Source organism: Cnephaeus nilssonii (assembly GCF_951640355.1).
Source record: "Cnephaeus nilssonii genome assembly, chromosome: 12".
Classification (NCBI taxonomy): Eukaryota; Metazoa; Chordata; class Mammalia; order Chiroptera; family Vespertilionidae; genus Cnephaeus; species Cnephaeus nilssonii.
Genome location: NC_137083.1, coordinates 41651841 through 41675705, shown reverse-complemented (window position 1 = coordinate 41675705; position 23865 = coordinate 41651841). Strand labels below are relative to the sequence as shown.

Genomic DNA, 23865 nt, shown 5'->3' with positions numbered 1-23865 from the left:
TGGTCCCAGATTATGAGGGGGATGTCTAACTGCCAGTTTAGGCCCCATCCCCGGGATTGGGCCTAAACTGGCAGTCAGACATCCCCTGAGGGGTCCCGGATTGCAAGAGGGTGTAGGCCTGGCTGAGGGAACCTTCCCTATCCTGTGCACGAATTTTGTGCACCCGGCCTCTAAAATATATATATAATGCACAGAGACGGCACATACCAAATCCTCTCTTTTCCCTAAATGGAGGGTAGATAGGCTCCGTGGGAGACTCCACAGACAGAAGACAGTGGTTCCTGCCGCAGCCCAAACATCATTTGTCCCCTGGAAGTGGCCCCAGTGCATTAGGCTCTTGCATTCTTAATGATTCCACTGACAGGCAGGAAATCATCTTCTCTTGCTCATTTATAGGACTCACTGAGGTCTCTCTCCTTTTTTGCTAATTACACAGGTTAAGGGCAGACTTCACCCCAGGCAACATACTCATTAATTTGCCAATTCGCACAATTTTCACGAAAGCATAGATGAGAATGCCTTTTGATTTTGAGTTAAATTACATTCTGATTTTTAATTACTTTCTATCCTTCTATACACAGGGAGCTCCAAGCAATTCCCCCCTCCCCACCCCCACACACACCACTGTCTGAGACCACTGTGTGATCAAACAGTACTTTTTTGAGGAGGATAATTAATCTGGGGTGAAGTTATTATAATGCCAATCTATAGGTGCTTAGTAAGTATGTGTTAAGTGGCAACACAGTGATTCACCAATCGCAGTAGCAGCGCAGGAAGAAACAAAGGAACTGCCCTGCTCTCTTGAAGGCCATCTCACCCAGATGAGGAATTTCTTCTGGCTTTAATTTATTCAGTTAGTTCTGATTTTTATATACAAGAGTCACTTCTATGAGAAAAAATGTCATCCCCAAATTTTAACACATGCCCATACTTGTCAGACGCAATGTTTAAATTCTGACTGGCTATGCAGACTTAGATACTTGGTGCAGATTTACTTATGTTTTATGTAAAGGTAGTGTGGAGCAGTGGTTAAAAGTAGATATTCACACCTGTCTGCCTGGATTCAAAGCTTGGCTTTATTTCGGACAAGTTTCTTGTCACAGAAGTTACTTAACCTTTCTTAACATCAGTTTGTTCATCTGTGGAATAATAACAATACCCCTTACATATGGTTGTGGTGAGATTTAAGTGCTATGTAAGTGGTTGGCTATCCTATATAATAAAAGCCTAATATGCTAAGTGTCCGACTGCTCGTTCAATCGTTTGACCAGTTGCTATGACATGCACTGAACACCAGGGGGCAGTCACTCTGACCAGTAGGTTATCTTGTTGCTGGGATCCAGCTGATTGGGACTGGGTGAAATGGGCCAGACACACCCTGGAGTCCTTATGTGGTCCCCCCTGGCCCTGATTGTGCACCAGTGGGGTCCCTCAACCTGGCCTGTGGGAATCAGGCTGAAATCGGCTGTCCAACAACCCCCAAGGGATCCCAGATTGCGAGAGGGTGCAGGCCAGGTCGAGGGACTCCACTGGTGCACGAATCCATGCACCGGGCCTCTAGTTATTAATAATGTGAGAAGTTGCATTATAGATCACATACTTCTCAAGGCTGAGAGGTCACCATCCCATCTGGACCATCTGTACGAAATGCCTCCTCAGACAGTGAAGACCTAGGAGGTGAGGTGAGTTGGGGTAGGAGACAAGCCTCACTCCAACCAGGGGTTAGGCTGGCCCACTGAGGTGGGAAGGAAGATGGGAGCACAGAACACAAAGGCCACATATGCAGGTGGTTCTCTTGCTGTGAGGGGCACAGTGAGTGCTTGCTCCACCCACTCAAGCCCCAGAGGTATGGTTTCTGCCCCTTGTACTCAGCCTTCCTTCTGTGAGAACATCCTGGCCATGCTGCTCCAGCCTGAGGCCTGTGGTCTGAGGGAACACGAGGATGTGGCTTGGGGAGCTTAGGGGGAAGCCCAGAACAGAAGTTACTGGCTGTAACAACAGACTTTTCCCTTCTGCCTAAGCTGCCCAGCACTGACCTCACACATCCTCCTTTCTGTCCTTTTCAGATGCCTGTTGAAGGTTTTCTGTTATTAAGTTGAGAAGAAGGGGTAAAGGAACAATCTGATGGCAGGGACTTGGTTAATGTACTTGCTGATGAGTGTGAATGTGGGGAACACTGTAGTTTTGTTAGTGGCATTAGTTGGAACACTAGTAGCTAATAGATTGAGCCTACATCGTATATCTACTCTTAATTTAATAGTTGATTCAAATGCATCTAGTACCAAAGGATCGATTACTTTTACAAAACCACCACTCCCACCATTCTTGGGAACAAAGGCACTCCTTACCATTTGTTAAGTGGCCCAACTTATCGGTCCACTAAATTGAAAAGAAATGACCTTCTATGTACAATCTACTCATTTCTTAACAACCAATGAGCTGTGGCTGCCTTGGACTGTTCACGGTCTTGTGGAATAGGCCTATTTTTTCTTTAAACTCCTCCATTCTCATCTCGAAATATAATTGCTGTACATAATGCACAAAAATGAGGAAGTAATCTCAGAATCATAAAACAGAAACCCCTGGGAGCAGATTCTAGGGCTGAGGTGAGAGAGAAAAACAAATACTCATCAATGAAAAGAAATGTTCTCACCCACTGACCTTTCCTTAAATAATCATGTTGCCTCTGTCTGTAGAGGATGGAGAGAGTGGAGGAAAATAATATTTCAAAGACAGGGGATTTTATTTCGTTTTTATAAAAACCAATGAATTGGCTAGGCAATGTCTTTAGAAGTTATTTTGGCAAAACAGAGTAGATCACTGATTAGCAGACCTAATGACACTTCGGTAAATCTGAAGGAAGAGTGTATCTGACACCTGGCCGTGCATTTATTCAGTGTGAATTGGGATTCTTATCTTTAAGGACTTCTTAACAATGATTCTCAGACTAGCTCTGTCTACTAGAAGAAGGGCTGTACTGCCATTTCTCAAATATTTAGCTAGAAGCTCGTTATAAAGGTAAAGGTTACAATTAAACTGTTCTATTTTAGTAAAATATTCTAAATAGACTAGACCGTCTGTGGAGGTGTGTGTTATTTATCTTCTAGCCTTGTTCCAAAAAGGATTGCAGGTGGATTATTTGGACACATAAATGTCAAAACAACATTAATTAGAAGTGGGTAGCAAAATGAAAGGGACTAACAAAGGAAATGACCTACAATGAGTTTGGGAAAGAGACTAAACCTATGTATCATAAATCCTATACACTTGCTATGAGTGGTCAGTCTTCAAATATATCTGCAGCCAAAAGGAAAATTGAATGTGTTACTACATCCAGTGTTCAGAAGATTAAAAAAAACAAACAAACCTATTTGTTTAGCTTTCCTAGAGACTAAGACCTGACAGAAATTTCGCAAGAGGAACTTTACAAAAGTACACTCTGTAACGTGGTGAACAGTGTCCTCAATGATATCCCGGTGGTAGACAAAACAATTCTCTAAAAGAAACTAAACATTGAGAGAATGGTGCCGGTTGGAAGGTTATTCTCGATAAATGTTGCAAGTACCAGGGGTCTAACTAACGTCTTATTTACTGACTGACATGGCATGCTGGTCAACACGTAGCCAGTCCAAGGCCATCTCTCAGTGATACGTTTATATCTTTCCAGAAGAGTGATAAAATTCAGTGAGCTGATCCAAGTCCTAACAACTCTACAGCCCCAGGCAAGTCTGCATCAGGCGAGATGTCCCACCAACATAGCTGAACTCCTACAAACGGCTGATGCTGGACCCTTCTCTGAGCACATCTTCCAATGCTGGCACAGAGAGTGAAGCACAGATTCTTGGCCCTGGATGGCGGAGGCTGAGCTCGATAGTGGGCTAGGGTACAAATCCCGAGAGAGAATCCTTTGTCAAGTCAGTAAGTCATGAGCATTTTGACAGATAAACTGTAATTTCTCTGTTGACCTGTACTAGGCCTTTCAAAGAATTTTTTTGCTTTGTTCTCTACCCACCCCAAACCAGCCCATGCACTGCTTCAGATTGGACCCCACATTTCCTTACTTGACTCAAATTCCAATACATACTCCCATGTATCCTATGTTCCATCCATACTGGACAACTGTGCTTTTGTTCCTTAATACTAATACTAAATACTAACTTCACCTCCTTGCTCATGTTATGGTCATGATCCAGAGTGGGGAAGGAACATCCAGGTAGAAAGAATAACATGAGCAAGGGCATAAAGTTAAATGTGGAATATTCCTATAGTTCAACATAGGACAAAATGAAATTGAACTCAGCCCTTACAGCCCAATAGAAAACTTCCTTCACTCCATAGCCCTTTTCTATCCCCCATGATTTAATTGCTCCTTCTGCAAACCGTTGTTGAAATACTCAGTACAAAGTTGTGCAGTACAAAGTTGTATATGTCCGGGGGGTGGGGGGAGAGGGCCCTGGGTGTGCCTTTGCTCTGTGTCACCTGTGCCCAGCACAGTGTCAGGCACACTGCAGATAGTGTGCAGAATGCTTCGTGCACAGAGCCAAGTTCAGTGTTGGGAAAGACTCACTGCTTTAAAATCAAGATGAATTAGGGAAGGATCATATTTGAAGGGGATTAAACTGTAAGCACAGTTTGCCTTGCGAAGAAGAGCAGTACTTGAGCCTTCTTTGGCCTGCTCAGTATCTGAAATGTAGTAGGCATTTAATAAGTGTGTGTTGAATAAGTGTGCATATGGAAGAACAGGGCCTGGTGACTCTAGCAGGACGGGGTAGGAAGCTGATATAGCCCGCCTGGCAGGTTACGGTACAGACAGTTATAGGTGTAGACAAATGAAGGGATATCACACAAGGAAGGGGAGTCGGAGAACAGGAATGGGAATTAAGGTGAGTGTCCCTGGTGGTCCCTGTGGCTGGGCTTAGGGAGAGTACTGGAGTCTTTAGCAAGACAGATGGCAGGAGAAAACAGGGCCCTAGTGCTGGAAGCAGGTTAACAAAGCAGGGCCCTCGTCAAGAAACCGAGGCAGAAGGAGTCAAAACAACCTGGGGTCTGAGAGGAGAGCGAGATGAGAGCAGAGATGGACTTTGAACAAAGGTTCTTAAAAACCTAAGTCAGGGCTGGGCCTGTAGGTTTAGGGGCCTAGGTATGCCCTGGCATGGGGACAACACTGCCAGGAGTGGAAACCCAGCAAGGCCTGATAAAACTGGCATCCTAGATTAACGTAACACATCCAGTAAATGGGTTCCAGACTTCACTCCTACAAACGCTCCTTAAGAGTGACATCTAGGGGCAAGCGCCTTTCCGGTACCTTCCTCAAACTGCCTGCTGGGTATAGACGTGCACAAGAGGATGCTCCCCTGACTTCTTCAGCTTTAGCTGACAAACAGTTGCTTAGTGCTTGTTTGTACAAGGCCAAGTTGTTTATGCTCCTTGCAAACCGTCTACATTGAAGGTATACACCACAGGTCTTATTCTCTTGGCATGGACTATTGCTCTGATTGGGGAAAAGTATGTAATGTTTATATCAGTAAGAAAATCTTCACAAAAATGTGAACGGCCACCATATAACCCATATTTGCATTATTATTATTTTAAAAATATTTTTTATTGATTTCAGAGAGAAAGGGAGAGGGAGAGAGAGAGAAACATCAATAATGAGAGAGCATCATTGATCGGCTGCCTCCTGCATGCCTCCTATTGGTGGACTGAGCCCACAACCCAGGCATGTGCCCTGACTGGGAATTGAACCATGACCTCCTGGCTCATAGTTCTATTCTCAACCACTGAGCCACACTGGCCAGGCCATATTTGTATTATTTAATAAAATACTAGATTTCATAATTAGGCTTACTTCTGATGTACAGATATTTAGCCTGCACCTTGAAGGCTTATTGACGTCCCTTTGACGGTAGTTTGTCAATCTGTGCCTGAGTTACTGCTTCATCAATTCACGGAATACAGTGTAGTATGGGGAAGGAAGAAAACCTAGAGGCTCGCTAGTCTCATCCACTCTGGCCGATGCAGGAATTGCCCTCCACCGTTCATTTCTTCACTCCCCAAGTACCCTCCCGAGTAGCTTATATGTCTCAGGCCCCATGGGAGGGATGCAGGCAAGATTGGTCCCCGTTGCACAGAACTTACTCTGGGAAGGGCGAGGTAAAGAGCAGGCTAGTACAAATAATTACATGCTGTGACAGATGCTATGAAGGCAACATGCAGGGGGCTGTGGCAAAGAGTAACACGAGGGACCTAAATTGAAGACTCTTCTGACAAACAACATTTAAGCTGGGCCCTAACGGGCAGTGAGGGCCTCCCAGGGGGGAGGCCCGCGGTGGCACAGCTAGATGGGGAAGGTGTGCAGGAAGGCCACTGCGACCCGAGTGAATGTAGGGAGGGTGCCATGGCACAGGGCCCTGTGGGGCAAGATTCGATAGATTTTATTCCAAGTGAGATGAGGAGTCACTGAGCAGTTTAAAATGAGGGAGTAACATGGTATCTATTTCTTAACTTCAGTTTTTAGCCAATTTTTGGTTAATTTGCAACCTTCTAAAAACACCAGATATTTAATACAATGAAAGAAAAACACTAAAATGGTGCCAATGTTTTTTTGGAAAGTGGGACCCTGTTTGTTTTTTTATGTTTATATCCTCCTAATATTTTCAATATTTTGCTAGATTTTTTTTTAAAGAAGCAGTTACTATGTTTAAAATAAGACAAAACTCACTATGACTGTTCAATGAAATTGAAAACAAAATGGTTCTAAAATAAATTACCAGTCGGCAAAACACTGTTTTTTGTGTTTTTTTTTTAAAATCTCTTCAGTAAGGGAGATATTTTTCTAAGGAGAATTTATTTTTCAAATTGTCATCGGTGAAATATATCTGTTTAGCACCCTGGTGTAGGCTGCTTCTCCAAAGGCTAATAGACATTCTTCGTTTTGTGTCTTTTTGTCCGTATATGATAGTTTGTTCCTGAACGCTCCACTGTTCTAGAAATAAATTATGAGTATGGCCCTTGGCCAAACAGGCTCCCTTGGAAAGAAGAGAAAGATGCAACAAAGGAGCACCGACCCTTTTCAGCCCCTCGGACCTCCCCCTGCTGGCCACTTGCTGGGTATATTTGTAAGACTTTGTGGAGAAGGTTCACCTTTGTCCTTAACAAAAAGTGGGTCAACTTTCCCCCCACCCTTTCTAACTGGTTATTCAGATGTTGCTGCATGCATTAATCAACCTTGTCAACTCAAAATTAGTGATTCACTGGAAATGAGGACACCTTTAATTCCCATGTAAATATATACAACGTTTCCCAGCTTACCTAAAAATGGCAGCTTTATTACACAAGATCCTGAGGTGCTATTTAGAGAGTTTAGAAATGTGCTTCCTGAGCTTGAAGGACTTCATCTCAGCAAGGGAACATAAAATGAAGACACAGAAAATCTTCTGAAAGGCTTAGTGGTACATGAAGAAAAATTGTCAAAGGGTCTGAGTTAGTTAAAGATGAGAAAACTTGCTGCTCATCTTTGTCAGGCTGGAAGCTTTAGAAATTCTGCATATGGATAACTGTACACACACATGTACATGTGTTTGGCTTTTTTCCTATTGTGAGTGAGGAGGGTGGGGACCAGTGCAGAGAGGAGGTGCAGACAAGGGGACAGGCAGAGCTGGGACCCTCGCTTGCTCTTTAACCAGAACAAGGCTATGTTTTCATGTTTTATATATGTCATGCCAGAAAGGGCTTCTTCGCTTGGAAGTGTTCAAAGTGTGCAGACCTGCTGTGATGTGTTTGACTTCCTTCGACAGTCGAGGCGCTGGGCTAAGCATTCTACACATTTCATTTAAATAATCCCTAAAAAAATAACATGATATAGGTCCTAGCATTCCCACTTTACAGATGAGGAAACAGAGGTTCTGAAAGGATAAATAATTTGTATCACACACACAGCTACTAAATAGCAGGGCCAGGATTCAAATTCAAGTCTGTCTGCTCCAAAGCCCATCCTTCCAACCACAATGCCATGCTGGATCTGTGTTTAAGGCTCAACGAGCACATATTCACAGGCCCTTAAACAGCACGCCAATAGCCAAAGCACAGATCTCAGCTCTAGAGTCCAACGAAATGTATGAAAGTGTGTTTTCAGTGGGGCCCACTGCCAAGATGCCACTTTACTTAAAGAGGCTTTAATGGCTTAAGAAACAAGTTTTGGCCACAAAGGATGGAGAAATGCTTTCAGACGGAGAGGAGAGCTTGTGCCAAGGATCTCCGCAAAGATCTCTTGGTTTGGGTGGAAGCTGCCTGGAGGGGAGGCAACCTGCCCTTGGCCTCTCCATACCCCAAATCTTTTCACCAAATAATGTTTTAAAACGCAAGACAACAATAAAGAGGACTAAAGGGGAAGTTTTCCTGGGATTTGAGGGTTGACATGGGCACTTTGGGGTCTACAGGGTGTTGTCAGCCACAGGACAGAAGGTCAATCACTGGGGGAAACCACTAGCAAAAAGGAAGAGAAAGAAGGAGAGGCAGCTAGTGAGGTTAAATCCCTCGTGCCTACTTCTTTAAATGGCACTATTGCTGCCTTGTTTGTTCAAAGCTAGTCATAGGAACCACCCCTAAGAGAGGAGATTTGAGTGTCTTCCCTCCTTTAAATGGTAAAATTCTTTCAGGCATTCTATTCTTTTCTTCCTTTCTTTTTCTTTTTCTTTTTTGTGGAACCATTTTTCTCTTCTAGGAAGTTGTCAAAACATATGACTTTTTAACTTTAAAGAAAAACAGGACTGCAATGTGTCAAATCCCTGGAAATAGTCTGAACCCAGATGAGTTTCCACAGAAAAACACACACTGAAACCCTGAGACCATCTGGCCACAGAGACCTCCGTTTCTCTGACAACACTCCTGCAATGGTGGGAGGGCAAGTCCTGTGATCACTGAAGTGAAAACCAGGCAGGAGAACAAACAAGAACAGGCAGGTTTCAAAACAACATATTCTAGTTCCTGTTCTTCTGAGCTTCAGACCCATGTCACCTCCCAAGGATAACATGGGACTGAGAAGGGACTCAGGAAAAAGACTTGCTCCTAAAATGCTGACTACAAATCAAGACACATTTAAGAGGCACTGGGGGAGGGGGCTACTTAAGGGGAGCCCAAGGCAGACATACATTTGAAGCGATCACTCATTGCCTCTTGTTCTGTTTTGTGTTTGCATGGCTACAACATCGGCGCATTACAGCAGAAACCACAATTTCTCTGAGTTACGCGCATTCGCAGTTACTAGGTTTGCAAGCATGAAAATTGTACTCCTCGGGTACTGAAAATATCTGATAGTCAGAAGTGGATGTAGCCCAGGAAGGAATGGAAAAGAAGCTGGAATGTGAATGCCCCCAGGGAGCTGGGTAGACCCACGTAGGAGCTTGTTTGCAGGTCAGCAGGACAAGCCAGCGCTCTTTGCAGGACCTGTAGTCAAGCTGACGGGATTTCAAATGAGAGATGGGACCGTCTTTTACAAAAATGAGAAAAGCGCACGGTGGTGCCACAAGAATTCCTGTGTTAATAATGTGATAAATATTCACCTGTAGCAAAAATCAAGAGAAGTCTCCAATTGCCCTAGCTGGGTAGCTGGGTTGGTTAGAGCGTCATCCTAATACTCCAAGGTTGTGGGTGCAATCCTCGGTCAGGGCACATACAAGAATCAACCAATGGCCCTGGCTGGTGTGGCTCAATTGGTTGAGCATTGCCCCATGCACTGAAAGGTCGCCAGTTTGATTCCTGGTTGGGGCACATGCCCAAGTTTTGGGTTCTGTCCCCGGTGGGGGTGTGTACGAGAGGCAACGGATTGATGTTTCTCTCTCACATCTCACTCTCTCTGTCCCTCTCTCTCCCTTCCTCTCTCTAAAGTCAATAAAAACATATTTTTAAAAAGAATCAACCAATGAATGCATGAATGATGCATAAATAAGTGGAACAACAAATCGATGTTTCTCTTTTCCTCTTTCTTTCTAAAAATCAATAAATAAATAAAAAAAGAGAAGTCTGCAATCATTTGAGAATCCTGAAAAATCTATGTAAAATTTGGACCTTCTCGGCAATATCTCGGATAGACAAACATCCAAAGCCAAACCGGCTTGCCCTTCCTTACAGCGCCCCCTGCAGTGCCAGTTCCTGCTGATGTTCTCCAGCTGCCAGCCCCAGGGCTTGCTATTTGATTTTAGGTAGGAGGGTTACTGAGAAGCATCATTTTGCACTTGGAGAAGGAATGGAGAAGACGGGGGCCATGCCAGAGGGGGTGGGCAGAGGTGAGAGGAGCCTCAAAGTGGAGGGAAAGGCGAGGGCAGCTGTGCGCTGCAGGCACCACCCGCTCGGTGTTCACCGTAGGCGATCATCATGAGGCCAATTACCTGAAATTTCTGGAAGTGTAGGCTTGTCTTCTTTCCAGAAGTTCCCATCACAAACAGGAAGTCTGGGGTTAGCACAAATGGCACTCTCTCCTTATTAATGCCCAGGAAGCTTTTGTAATTCCCAAGAATATGCCCAAAGTCAATATGAAATAGATTTCCTTAAAAGAAGAAAATGTCTGACATCATTACACTGGCATAAGTGCTTGTAACAATACTCTGGTTTGTTTACTTCTCAACACATTTTTTTAAGTTGCCCGACAATGAACTATCTTGGGGGACAGAGCTATTTTTACACTGTTTTATCAGCTGGTGATATTTTTCGTTTCAGCAGGTGTGTGTAGTTAATAGCCACAAAGCACTCTTTGAACCAAGTGTGTTTTCTTTACCCTTCCTGTGTTCTTTAAATGAGAGTCAAATGTTATTAAAAAAAATTCTTGTCTCAGAATTATTCTTAGAAATATAAATCAAAACTCTGGTTAATATGTCTTCATTATGCCCAAGACTCTCTTATACCCTTTGTGTAACTCCAGATAGACTGATGTTTCAGTCTGCTTGGGGGAGTGACATTTACCTTTTACTTTTGAGCATGATAGAAATAAATCATTTGAATTTCCTTTGGATCAATTTCTACCACCACATTGTCACCATCACCACCACAATTACCATCATCTCTTCTCATTTGTATAGCTCTTTTTCATATGTATAGTCAATACATTATTGATGCTCATAGAGAGAAAAGTGGTTTACCCAGATATGGTGCTTTTTCCAGACTCTACTCTTAAGTTGGTCCAAATGTCTTTTTTTTTTAAAAAAAACAAACAAACCTTTATTGTTGAAAGTATTACTTATGTCCCCCTTTTTCCTCATTAACCTCTTCTAATCCACCCAAGCCTGCTGCCCCAGGCCTTCACCACCCTATTATTTGTGTCCATGGGTTATGCATATACGCATACAAGTTCTTTGATTAATCTCTTCCTACCTACCCTCCCATCCACCCCTGCCTTCCCTCTGAGATTAGACAGTCTGTTCCATTCTTCTATGTCTCTGGATCTATTTTGTTTATCAGTTTATTTTATTCATTAGATTCCACATATGAGTGAGATCATGTGATACTTATTTTTCTCTGACTGGCTTATTTTGCTTAGCATAATACTCTCCAGGTTCCTCCATGCTGTCTCAAAGGGTAAGAGAACCTTCTTTTTTAGTGCTGCATAGTATTCCATGATGTAAATGTACCACAGTTTTATCGATCCAAATTTCTTAGACAAAAATTTATTGGCATGGTAGCCAATACTGACCACTGTCAGAGTGGACAGTGAACTAGTGAGCCGGGGTAGGTTAGGAAGGCACAGCATTTTAGATTTAAAGGTCTATATCTGTGAGTTCTTTTTGTTTGCTTTTCTATAACATTTGACACTGTTGATCGTGCCCACCTTCACTAGCTTCTGGGATATGATCTTATCCTAGCTACTCTCTGACTTATATTTCTTAAGGCTCATTTCCTACATCCTCCTCCATTCCTCACTCCTGGGTGATCTAGGGCGATCACAGAATCCGTGTCCCTGTATAATAATGACTTCTAGATATGTGCTCCAACCTTGAACTCAATTTGAAAAACCACTGTGCTGGGGGAGGTGGAGTTAGTGCTCAATGGGTACAGAGTTTCAGTTGGGGAACATGGGCAAGTTTTGGAAATGAATGGTGGTGATGGCTGCACAACAATGCAAATGTACGTAATGTCGCTAAACTGCATTTATAACTGGCTAAAGTGGCAAATTTTATGTTATGTGTATTTTACCACAATTTTTTTAAAAGTTGCAATAAATAAACTCACCTGTCTCTGTAATCATAATGTTGTCGTTGTGCCGGTCGCCTATTCCAAGAACAAAGGTTGCCACACAGTAGCCAGCACAGGAATAAACAAATCTCTCCACTGCTGCCTGAAACTAATTCAAATGCATCCGAATATTAGTTGTGTTCTAACTACAGAGAGCAGCATGAACCTATCGCAAATGACTTTCAACAAGACCTCATTCTGGGAACCATTTTCAGAGAGCAAATTAGTCGTGTGTGGTTCCATTAACATTATATCTGTTAAGTGCCAACTCTCTCATTGCTCTACTTACATTTTAGGCAAAGATTCAACGATTCACAATAGCAGGAGGAGAAAACAAGAGGCAAAGGGCAACATCAGTTTAATCAAAGGGTTCACCTTTCCCTCTACACAGAACTCAGGATCATTTCTTCGTCATTGGTGAACATGTGTCTTGCTTGTGAGCACTTAAAATGTGACGGGGTCACAATCCACACGTATAACAGACTAGTAAGTGCTACTAATTATATTGCCTTCCCCAAAGCCTGCTAACCATGTAAATGAGAAGCACTAATAAATCCTGTGCAGAACTTGAAACGACAGCCCACGGCTTGTGAAGGATTCAGCACATGTACATCAGGGGGATGTGAAACTGACATTTTCAGCATCCACAATTTACCGTTTAGATTAGACTGACGTGGTAAATTAGAAAGCACTTTAAAGGGTGTGTGCTGTTTGCCAGGTAGGAAGAAGTTGATGCATGGTAACTAAATTTTTTCTGCTGGACAACAAAAATAGGCTGTCATAAAAAGTGCTACTAAATTATTTCACAGAAACCAAATTTGATGCAAAGCGTGCCTGATAATCAAAGGAGAAGCAAATGCTCATGGAGTTCTGAACAGAGCCCCTCTGTTTTACACGGCGATGATAGGTCACCACAAGAAGGTGCCTAAAACCCTCATGACCTCACGAATAAAGGGTTTCACGACATACATCAGGAGGCATGACGTTGGCAGATCCTTTGAAAATGTGAAACCGATATTGCCGTGTAAATGACAACTTCAAGAGCCAGGAGAAGCAGGAGCTCACCTTTTCTTCAATGGGGCATTTTTCTTTAAGCCAGTGATTCAGGACTTCATCTTTAAACGCTCCTGTGTTGCCCACGGTGCTTTGCTGAATTTTGGCAATTGTTGTGGCATCTTTCACAATCTCGATCATTCCTACAAGAGGAGGCACACAGTTTGGTAGAGATTGGGGCCTAGTGCCTGACCCAGAGGAAAAATGGCTATGTCTTTGTTGAGTGGAGGGCAGAGAGCTACTTTCCAGGTTCATGCTGTTGGTTTTCTTAAGAGTAAGAGAAACAAAAGGAGGAGAATATGGAAGTTGTGTGGGACATGCTTAATACTACCGAGTGAAAAGAGGAAAGGGTTGATTTTGAAAGGTAATAAGTAAAAGCATCTATGGGCTCAGTATATCCCTCCTTCCTTGGCAACCTGTGCCTTTTCCTTTTTTTAAGTTATAGGCCAAATGAAATGATTTTGTATAGTTCTCAAATCAGAAACTTGAATAAAAATGTTTGATTGGCCCGGCTGGCATGGCTCAGTGGTTGAGCGTTGACCTATGAACCAGGAGGCCATGGTTCGATTCTTGGTTAGGGGACATGCCTGGGTTTCAGGACCTATCCCCACTGTGGGGCATGCAGGAGTCAGCCAATCAATGATTCTCTCTCATCTTTGATGCTTCTATCCCGCTCTCCCTCTCCCTTCCTCTCAGAAATCAATAAAAATATATATTAAAAAATGTTTGATTGAAATAAAATGTTAAATATTCATAAAAGTGTCTAAAAGTAGAGTATGTAATAGTTTTAATAATGTGAATTCTGGGATATTAAAATAAGTGACAGAATTTCTATTTTTAAAAGTTATTTGTGAGGGAGAAGTTTAGTGTGCAATGAAACAGTTAAAGTTTAGAGGTGGAAAGGTAAAGAGGGAGGAGCAAGTTCTAACTAAAATAATTTCCATGTATAGTAACAAGGATTTGAATCATGCATTCATTTATCTTCAACATATCCATATTAAATTGGGAGTCACATTCACCAGCCTTGGAATACTTTCTTCCTTTTTATGGATGAAGATTGTACTAGTAATTTGTCAGTTAGCAAATGCCTACACTGAAGGAATTATGATCCTTTAAAAGTAACTGAGTGATACATCCACCTCCTGAAGTAAGCACATACCTATTTTGTCACCAGTTGAAATGCAACCATATGGCAGGAGGCACAGATCCAAAGATTCAATCTCCCAGATGGACTCCATGATTCGTAGAATCTGGGTATCAAAACACAAAAAGGTTTCCATTATGAATGTATATATTTCTTCTTTTGAAAAAAAATCTTATCTGATAACACAAAATATGAAAGAAAACATGTTTTATTTATTTATCAACCTGGTACTCTGAAGTTTCCATTCCTTGGGAGCCTATTAATTGTGGTCCCTGAGATTTACCTTGGGGAAGAAGATAAATGGATTTCTTTTGAGATAGGTTTTAGCTCCAATTCATCTATTCCACTCCAGTTATGTATATTTTACCACAATAAAAAAAAATTCCACTCTACACATAAGGCGCTCTTGGGCTACAGTCAAGACAACAATAGCAACAACCACAATGATAGCTAACATTTACTGAGTGCTGTTTTAGGTGATCTTTTGCATTTACCTTATAGTGTGGATATAATTATTATTCACATTCTGCAGGTGAAGAGGCTAAGGCTAGAGAGCTTAAATAACTTGTCCTTATCTGCTAAGCAAAGCGCCTTAACAATAAGACAAAGTACATAAGGTTCAAGTGCAAACTTTGCCTTAAAATGAGAGGAAAATGAGTGATGTTTTGTGGTTTTCAGTTATATCTTCAAATAATTCAAAAGAGGTTACAGATTTGTTGGAAATGAAATGAACTTTCAAAAGGTTTTGAACTTTCAAAAGAACTTTCTTTTTCTTTTTAATAAAACATTATTTACAGGAAAACTACATTCTTGAAAAGAGAGCCAAGGGTATTATTGTTTCCATATTAGAAATAAGCAAAAACGGGAACATAGAGGGAATTGAGAACATGTCCTTGTTTTTAAATAGTCTACATTTATAGCACTGTGGTTTGCCTATTTTAAGTAAATCATATTAAATATTAGAAGTTATGTTACCTGTACAAGGTTGAACAACTAGAATATAGGGAATATCACTAAAGTTTATCCAGAAATGTTAGAACATAGAAAAATGATTAACACTGGGTCCCTTCATCATTCATCTGCGGTAGCAATCTGTTTACTCTGGTTATTTAACTGCATGGTTTCTTCAATCACCTACCCGTTCATCCTGTTTCCCCTTCCTATTAAATAACTCACTTGAGTTTGTATTGTGTGGGTGTGTATCAAAGGTGATGTATCTAAGAAAAGCACCTGTGTGCGCCGTATGTAGCTATGTCTATGAATATGAATAAAAGTGAATGCTTGGAGGTAAATACATCTATGTTCTGTGTAACCATACTAGAAATGGGGCATATAGGTGAGGGCAGTATATCTGACTATTTGAACATGTTGGATATGCATCCTCTCAGGAATGACAGAACTATGATGCTCACTAGAGTGCATATCTAATGGTCCACAGCCATAATCCCCCAGTGAAACTATTATGTAATCACTGTTCATCATACAAGATAGGAGAATGGGAATAGAGTCAGTAGAAGGCATTTTTTTTAGATCTAATATAATAGAAATATTTTTTCAGATAGTTGAAAAAAATCCTTCACAGTATCATACCTGTAAAATAAGCATGTCTTGGCGCAAATCATCGCCATGTTTAAAAATAATCCCAATTGTCTCATTTGATAGAGCTGTAGGGTCGGCACATTTAAACTCAAGCCACAGGGGTTTTTTCTTAGAGGCCATCACTTTACACTTTTCAACCTGGAAAGAAACAGTCAGATGTTTTTATACATAATGAATACACATTGTAGAGACACACATCCACTTGTGAAGTATCAATACAAATAACCGGGACAAACTCCTAGTTGGAAAATGATTTTCAATGATTTAGGTAAAAAATACAGAAAGTGTTCTCATCAAATCTGAAAATGCTAGTGAGAGTAATTCACAACACTTAAATCAGTGGTTCCCAAAGTGTGTTCCAAGGAACCCCAAGTGTCTGTGAAGATGCCTAAGAGCTGTAGCAGATCCCATCCTCTGTACACCCCATTCCCATAGGATTCTGGTACAGAGCAACTTGGTTTATATATTTGGGCTCCCTCTAAGATTTAAGTTGAAAAAAAGAATTCTACTGCTACCACAATGTCTAAAATCTATTATTGCAGAATCAGATGCAATAGGCCAAATATAATAAGATAAAATTTAACTGCAGTAAACAGAAATCTAGCACTTAGGTACAACGCCTCCTCCCTCCAAAAACAACTCCATACATCTAAATAATCTCAAGGAACTTTGTGGGAAATGTGGCTTAGCAGACACTCACTTCAAAATAAAAAATATCTTAGGAGTTCTGGCCAAAAGTGATTTCACCATGCATCAAAAATGTGATGTGGTCTTTTTTAAAAAAGCAAATACAATCCAAAATTGTATTAATATGTTAATATTCCTAACAATTTCTACTGAATAAGGATAGAGGAAAGTGTGTCTTTTTACTACAGGGCCAGTTTACTGCTAATTGGATATAAAGTAAACATGAAGGGAGGAGCATCCCCTTCTTTCCAGGGGAAATATCTTTCAAAAATTAAGGTGGAATAAAGAGTTTTACAGACAAACAAAATATGAAAGAATTTCTTGCCAGAAGACTTGCCCTATAAAAAAGCATTAAAGGCTGAAGGAAAATGATGCCAGATGGAAACATGGACCTATACAAAGTAATGAAGAGCACCAATAATGGAAAATGTGTGGGTAAATATTAAAAAATGTTCAATCTATTAAATCAGTTAAATCTATTTTTAACTGTTTAAAGCGAAATAATAACAATGTATTGGGTTTATAATATATGTAGAAATTAAAAGCATAACAAAAAAGTATAACAATGGGAGAAGGTTAATGGAAATATATTATTGTAAGATTCTTCTTAAGCATATATGAAGTGGTTTATTATTTGAATTAATCAAGAGTGTGTGATTTTGATGTAAGGACAAATATTTAGATAAATGGAACAGAATAGAGAATGTAGATATAGCTCTACATGGTCAGATGATATTTGACAAAAGTACTGCCAACATTTTTTTTTTAAGATTTAAAGAGTTTTTTTGAGCCAAGGGCTGAGGAACTTGTCCAAAAGCAAAATCTCAGAGGACCGAGAAAATGCTCTAGGAATAGCAGTGTTGCAGTCCTGTTTATACATTTAGAATTAAAGGGAGAAAACGTGAAATCCATTGTTGGTGGGCTAAGGAGGCAGGCGAAAGCAAAGCAGAGAATCTCTAGGATTGGATAAAAAGGAAAATGGAGAGAGACATACTTTTACATTAGTGAGTATAGTATAGTTAACATTGAACAATTACAATGAACAGAGATGGTATGTGGGGAACAAGATAACAACAAACTTCCTGGTAGTTGTACTATGTCCAGTGAGTATGTTTCTGAGGGGTCTGGCAAAGAAAATTACTCTGACATTTTAAAGGTACGTTATCCCAGATGCACAAGAACAATGGATAGGTCTTGCTTAAGGTAAAGATTAACTTTTTACTAAGGAAGTTGTAACTCCCTGCCATGACCTGCCCAGGTAGGAATTAATGATCTGTGTGGTTACTTTCAGTCACTGAGCTTGTCACGCTTGCCACATAGCCCCCTTTTTGTTCACATACCACTAAAGAGAGATTTACTTGCTCAAGGTCAGGCCATAAGTGGCAGAGACCTGATTGGAAACTCAGATATTTCTGGTTTAGTGCTGATTTCTACCAGTTGGTTTACTGTATCTTGTGGGCCCTGGCATCAGGCCTACCCAACCTGCATAATTTCTGTTTGCAGAGGTTTGCGACCACTCCCCACTCTCAGGCCATCTTGGGTACAGCCCCTGACAAAACCACTGCTTCTTGAACCGTGGTCAGCCTTATCATTGGTCAGTGCCCGCAGAGCTGACCTTGGCCCCTCGGAACAGCAGACCCCCGGGAGACCTCAGCAGGCTTCGTTTGTCAACATATTTAAGTAGGAAAAGGACAGTCTTTTCAACAGATGGTGCTGGAAAAGTTGGATATTCAGATTTAAAAAATGAAACCTGACCTTTATCTCACCCCATACACAAAAATCAATTCCAAATAGATCAAAGACTTAAATGTAAGCGTTAAAACTATATAATTTTTAGAAAAAAATATATGTTACATTGACTTAGGCAATATTTCTCAACTTTGGCACTGTTGATATTTTGGGATGGATACTTTTTTGTTGGTGTGTGTGTGTGTGTGGCGGGGTGGTGGTGGTGGTGCTGTGATGCCTTGTAGGATATTTAGCAGAATTCCTGGCCCCACTAGATGTTAGCAGCATTTTTCCCAGTTCTAACAATCAAGGGACATTATGAAATATCCCTTGGTGTGTGTGTGTATGTGGGGTGGGGGTCACTGCAGGTTGAACATTACTGGATTAAGCAAATATTTCTTAGGATGCAGAATGCATGAGCCATAAAAAAAGAAGTGATAAATTAGACAATAAAAATGAAAGCCTTCTGCTCCTTGAAAAATACTACTAGGAAAATGAAAAGGCAAGCCACAGATTGGGAGAAAATATTTGTAAAATGTATACTTAATAAATAATTTGTGTCTAGAATATATAAATAACTCATAAATAAAAATAAGAAGGCAACCCACATTAAAAATAAATAAAAGATATAAATAGAAATGTCTCAAGAGAAGATGAAAAAATAGGCACATGAGAAGATGTTCAACATCATTAGGGAAATGCAAATAAAAACAACAATCAGATACGACTTCTCTTTTTAATAACAAGTGTTGGTTAGAATGTGGAACAGTTGGAACTCACATATACTGTTGGTGGGAATCCTATATAATAAAAGCCTAATATGCAAATTGACCGAACTGCAGAACAACCGGTGGAACAACTGGTCGCTATGACGCGCACTGACCATCAGGGGGCAGATGCTCAATGCAGGAGCTGCCCCCAGCCCACAGGCCCCAGGCCAGCCAAGGCAGGTGCGGGGGTGGGGGGGGGCGGGGGGAGGGGCAGGGGGAAGGAAAGGGGAGCCCGATCGCCCCACCAGCCAGGCCTAGGGATCCTGCAGATTGGCCCTGATCACCAGCCAGGCCTAGAGACACTACCCATGACAATGAATGATATTGTCACTTTGGAAAAACATTTTTGCAGTATAAAATGACACAAATGTACCATTTGACCCAACTATCTCATTGTTAAATATTTACTAAAAAAAGAATGGAAAACAAATTGTGGCATACCTATACAAAGAAATACTACTCAGTAATAGAAAGAACATACTACAGATACACACAACGACATGGGTAGATCTTAAAAGCATTATGCTAAGCAAAAGAATCTAGATACAAAAACTACATACAGTATGATTCCACTTCATGGAATTCTAGAAAAGGCAAGATTATATAATAGAAAGCTGATTTTTTTTGGGGGGGGGGGGATCTGGAATGGGATATGGGAGGAGGAAAGGACTGACTAAAGGGATATGAAAGAACTTTTTCTATGGAAATGTTCTGTATCTTATTGTGGTGATGAACTGTACATTTAAATGGACACATTTTATTGCATGTAAGTGATTCCTCATGAAAGTTGATTCAAAACAAAATGTGTGGGAGATTGCTGGTGTTGAGGCTTTCAGTATCCAGTGTTTAGAGAAGGGCTTGACACACATTTTCAAGACCTGAAGACCATGTGGGGACATCGAGGCGATACCTACCACCAGGGCTCCTGCTTTCAGGCCAGGATCATACGGAACTCGAAAGCTCTTGGGGAGATTCGAATTCTGTAGGTTTTCAAGTTTTTGCTTAAGTTGTGAAATAACTGTAATTGTCAAAAGCACACAAGAGTTATATGAGTTTAAGAAATTACCATTATTATCTACAACATTTCCTGAAACCATCTGGTGCAGTGTGGAGGAGGAGAAAAGGGTGTCTGTCTTTGAGGAACTAACCATTGCAGGTCACAAGATAAGTCAGGTTTACTGGGAGCAACACACTCATTTACACCTACCCCAACAGGGGGTAGAAACAGGGGAGTAGGAATGGGATATCAAGACAATCAGGTAGAGAGGATGTTTTAAGGATAATGCTAAGAAATTGATACTGTGGTTTTCTTTCTAACGTGTGAAACTGTAAACTCCCATCTGATTTGGGGAACAGACATTTGAAGACCATATTAAATAGAATTCGGTTAGGGTTCTGCAAAATCTTTTCAAAAGAGTAAGTTAGGCTGTGTGGAGATTATTTAGCAGCTTCAAAATTTTAAAAGCAAAATACATAAATTAAAAATTACTCCCTGTATAACAGACAGGCTGGAGGCCAGTACATATGTTCCCCTTTACTTATAATAAAAATACAAGTGAGTAAGATCATTATTATCACTATTATTTTTAGGACAGAACATTATTGGTGTATCGGAAAAGAATCAAAGAGAAAAAGTGGAAATTCTAAGTAATCAGTTTAAAATACTGGCTGAATATATTAGTGAGTGTCCGTTATGAGTCATACTGCTGTGTCTAAGTATACGAACAAGAATAAGAGATATTTTCTAGCATCAAAGCTTATATAGTTTAGGAGACCAGAAAGATGTGTTGATGACTATAATTTAACACAATATCAACAATGGGAATACAGAGAAAGAGTGATTAATTTTCTTAGGGCAGGGACAGGATTTATTTTTTTTAAATATATTTTTATTGATTTCCAAGAGGAAAGGAGAGGGAGAGAGAGAGAGAAATATCAATGATGAAAGAGAATTACTAGTATTGATTGGCTGCCTCCTGCAAGTCCCCAACTGGGAATCAAACCATGACCTCCTGGTTCATAGGTTAACAATCAACCACTGAGCCACCCCACTTGGGCAAGGGACAGGATTTCTTAGTGATAAGAAAGCAATATTGGAAATGTCTTTAGAGAAGAGGTGATATACAATGTTTTATAAGAAGTATTCTGACATATACACATATATATATATATATATATATATATATATAATACACTAGTAGCCCTGTGCACGAATTTGTGTGCCAGTAGCTCTCTGTGGGGCCTGGCTGCTTCGCGCCCACTGCCCAGGGGCTCTCTGCGGCCCAGAGGCCCATCATGGCCGGGCGCAGAATGCTTGCCTCATTGTCGTGGCGATGAAGCAAGCATTCTGCCAGGCCACTCACACTGCCCGCTCTCAGCGGCCACCACCTTGGGACTGGGGGACGCCGATGGGGCTGAGAGGACTGGGCGCCACCATCTTGTGGCTATAGGCACCGTATCTTTGTGACGGAGTGATGGTTAATTTGAATATTAGCCTTTTATTAGATAGTATGATATATACACACACATATATATATATATATATATATATATATATATATATATATATATATTTATGCCCAAAATTTTAAATAGCTTATCAATAATTCATTACTTTAAAAGACTGAAAATTATATGCATATATTGAAAGATAGGGATAAAAAAGGTGAATATTTGAAAATAACTAATCTTTGTGTGTGTGTGTGTGCACAATTGTTCTTGAAACACAGATGTTACATCTGCATAAAGCTTTAAAATTTTTTCAGAGTTTAACCTTTTGCACTCGGATGTCGAGTGTGACTCGACACGGTTAGCATCGGTAGCAGCTCGTATGTCGAATTGTATTGAATGTATCAATAATTTGAAATATAAAAAAATCCAAATAAATAAGTTTGTATGAAAAGAAACTCCAGTTTTTTATTCTACTGCCGTGCTTTGTAAAATCTGGGGTATTTAAAAAATTAAATCCCGAGTAGAATAAAGGAATCGAGAAAAAAGCAAGCGAGTGCAAAGGGTTACTATCTATAACAAACTCATCATTAAAAATATATATAGTTTTAAAACTATGTTAACTTGTAAAGGGAGACCTTTAAATTTGCTTGCCCCATGAAGACAGAAGATTAAAAACATTTGTTCTTTGCTGCCTTTAGGAATGTACAAATTGCCTTCAGAAGGAAGAAGAAACACAGGGTTGATGGCATTTGGAGATGAAGGTATTTGGAAAGAGAACCAAGAAAATACAGCTACCATACCTTGGGAGCTGACGTCATACTTTTCAGCCGAGAGTGATTTGATATCAATGGTAACTTTTTGTAACATCTCAATGACTTGGACCTGCTGTGTAAAGTCATGCAGCATGGCGGTGCCACAGCCCCTCAGGTAGGCTTCCAGGATCACGGCGAACCTCTGCTGATAGTGCCGCGACTGGGCTATCTCACTTCTCAGGAACCAAAACAAAAAGTGACCGATTCTTTTGTTCTGAGAGTGGGAACAAGACGGTTAAAATTATTGTGACTGATGCTCTCGGTCTACCAGCCAATTCCCAATAACTTTTAAAATGCCAGGCTACTATCAAAGAAGTACTTACTCGTAAGCCACGCTTCAGCAGAAATCTGGCAAGGGCGCTGTCATGGTAAGGTTCAAATTTCACAGCCTGAAGGAGGAACACATTGGCATTTGTAGGGCTGCATTCTATGTTGGTTAATCAGGGAAAAGGAAATGGAGAAGCACTGGTGCTCTGCCTTGGTGGGTTTTAGGGGTAGGGTGATGAGACTCTTACCAGTCACTTAAATTCGGTCCTTTCTTTTCAAGGACACTTTCGGCTTAAGGACCAGGAGTAGAAGCGAACCACTTGCTTAAGGACCAGGAGTAGAAGCCAGAATTCTTGACTCACAGTCATGTGCTTTTGATAACGTCAGGGAAAAGAGGGGAGGGCGTTTGTTCCCATCAAGGGCTTACTTGATTGATTGGAAGGATAGAAGGGAAAGGGGGAAATGGCTATAATAAATCTGTAAAAGTGGAAGGTAAGTGAGGTTGTTGGAAAGAAAGCAGACAGTGGAGATCTAGTACATGTGAGGAGAAAAATATGTGTTACATGTGAAGATCCTAAAAATCTTATCGCTGCTCTTCGGCTCAAGATGTGTGTCTGGCATCTCACTGGCAAGTCTGAGCTGGCTCACAGGTTCTTACTGCAAGTAAACAGCAGGCCTGGACCCATCCATACCATATGATCACAACTCCCTGACACACGGCGGTGTATACAAAGCTTTCTGCCGAAAACCTCTTACTTTATAAGCTTCCCCAGGTTTTGTATAGTGTTTCGTAGTTTTCACATCACTTGAAGATAGAGATACTGACTTTGATGTTAGCTCTATGACTTAATACAAAGAACCCAATAAAATGTGATAAATTCTAGTGGGTCATGATATCTGTTATATCATTCTCTGTACTTTTCTATAAATCTGCAATAGTCCATGATTTTAAAAGTAGCCAGACTAACAAATATTGTTTGGTTATCATATATGCATATATAAAGTATAGGGTATATATCATGCACAAATATGAAAAGGGGAGGCTTAAGATTAAATATCTCTAAGTATTTTCTTTATAAATAGACATGGCCTATCATTTTTTCAGATGAAACAGGAGAAATTCCCATTCCAA

General features: G+C 40.7%; 1 protein-coding gene across 2 annotated transcripts in view; it reads right to left on the bottom strand.

Moving 5' to 3' along the window:
• Positions 1–23865, bottom strand: part of PIK3CG (phosphatidylinositol-4,5-bisphosphate 3-kinase catalytic subunit gamma) — a 36828-nt gene that overhangs the window by 6501 nt on the left and 6462 nt on the right. For both annotated transcript variants that reach the window (XM_079785342.1, XM_079785341.1), the window contains exons 3-10: positions 22790–22855; positions 22455–22680; positions 20118–20221; positions 16010–16156; positions 14435–14525; positions 13288–13418; positions 12220–12331; positions 10386–10543 (exon numbers count right to left, since the gene is read on the bottom strand). In XM_079785342.1, coding sequence (XP_079641468.1) covers positions 10386–10543; positions 12220–12331; positions 13288–13418; positions 14435–14525; positions 16010–16156; positions 20118–20221; positions 22455–22680; positions 22790–22855 — 1035 coding nt within the window. The remainder of the gene's footprint in view (positions 1–10385; positions 10544–12219; positions 12332–13287; positions 13419–14434; positions 14526–16009; positions 16157–20117; positions 20222–22454; positions 22681–22789; positions 22856–23865) is intronic.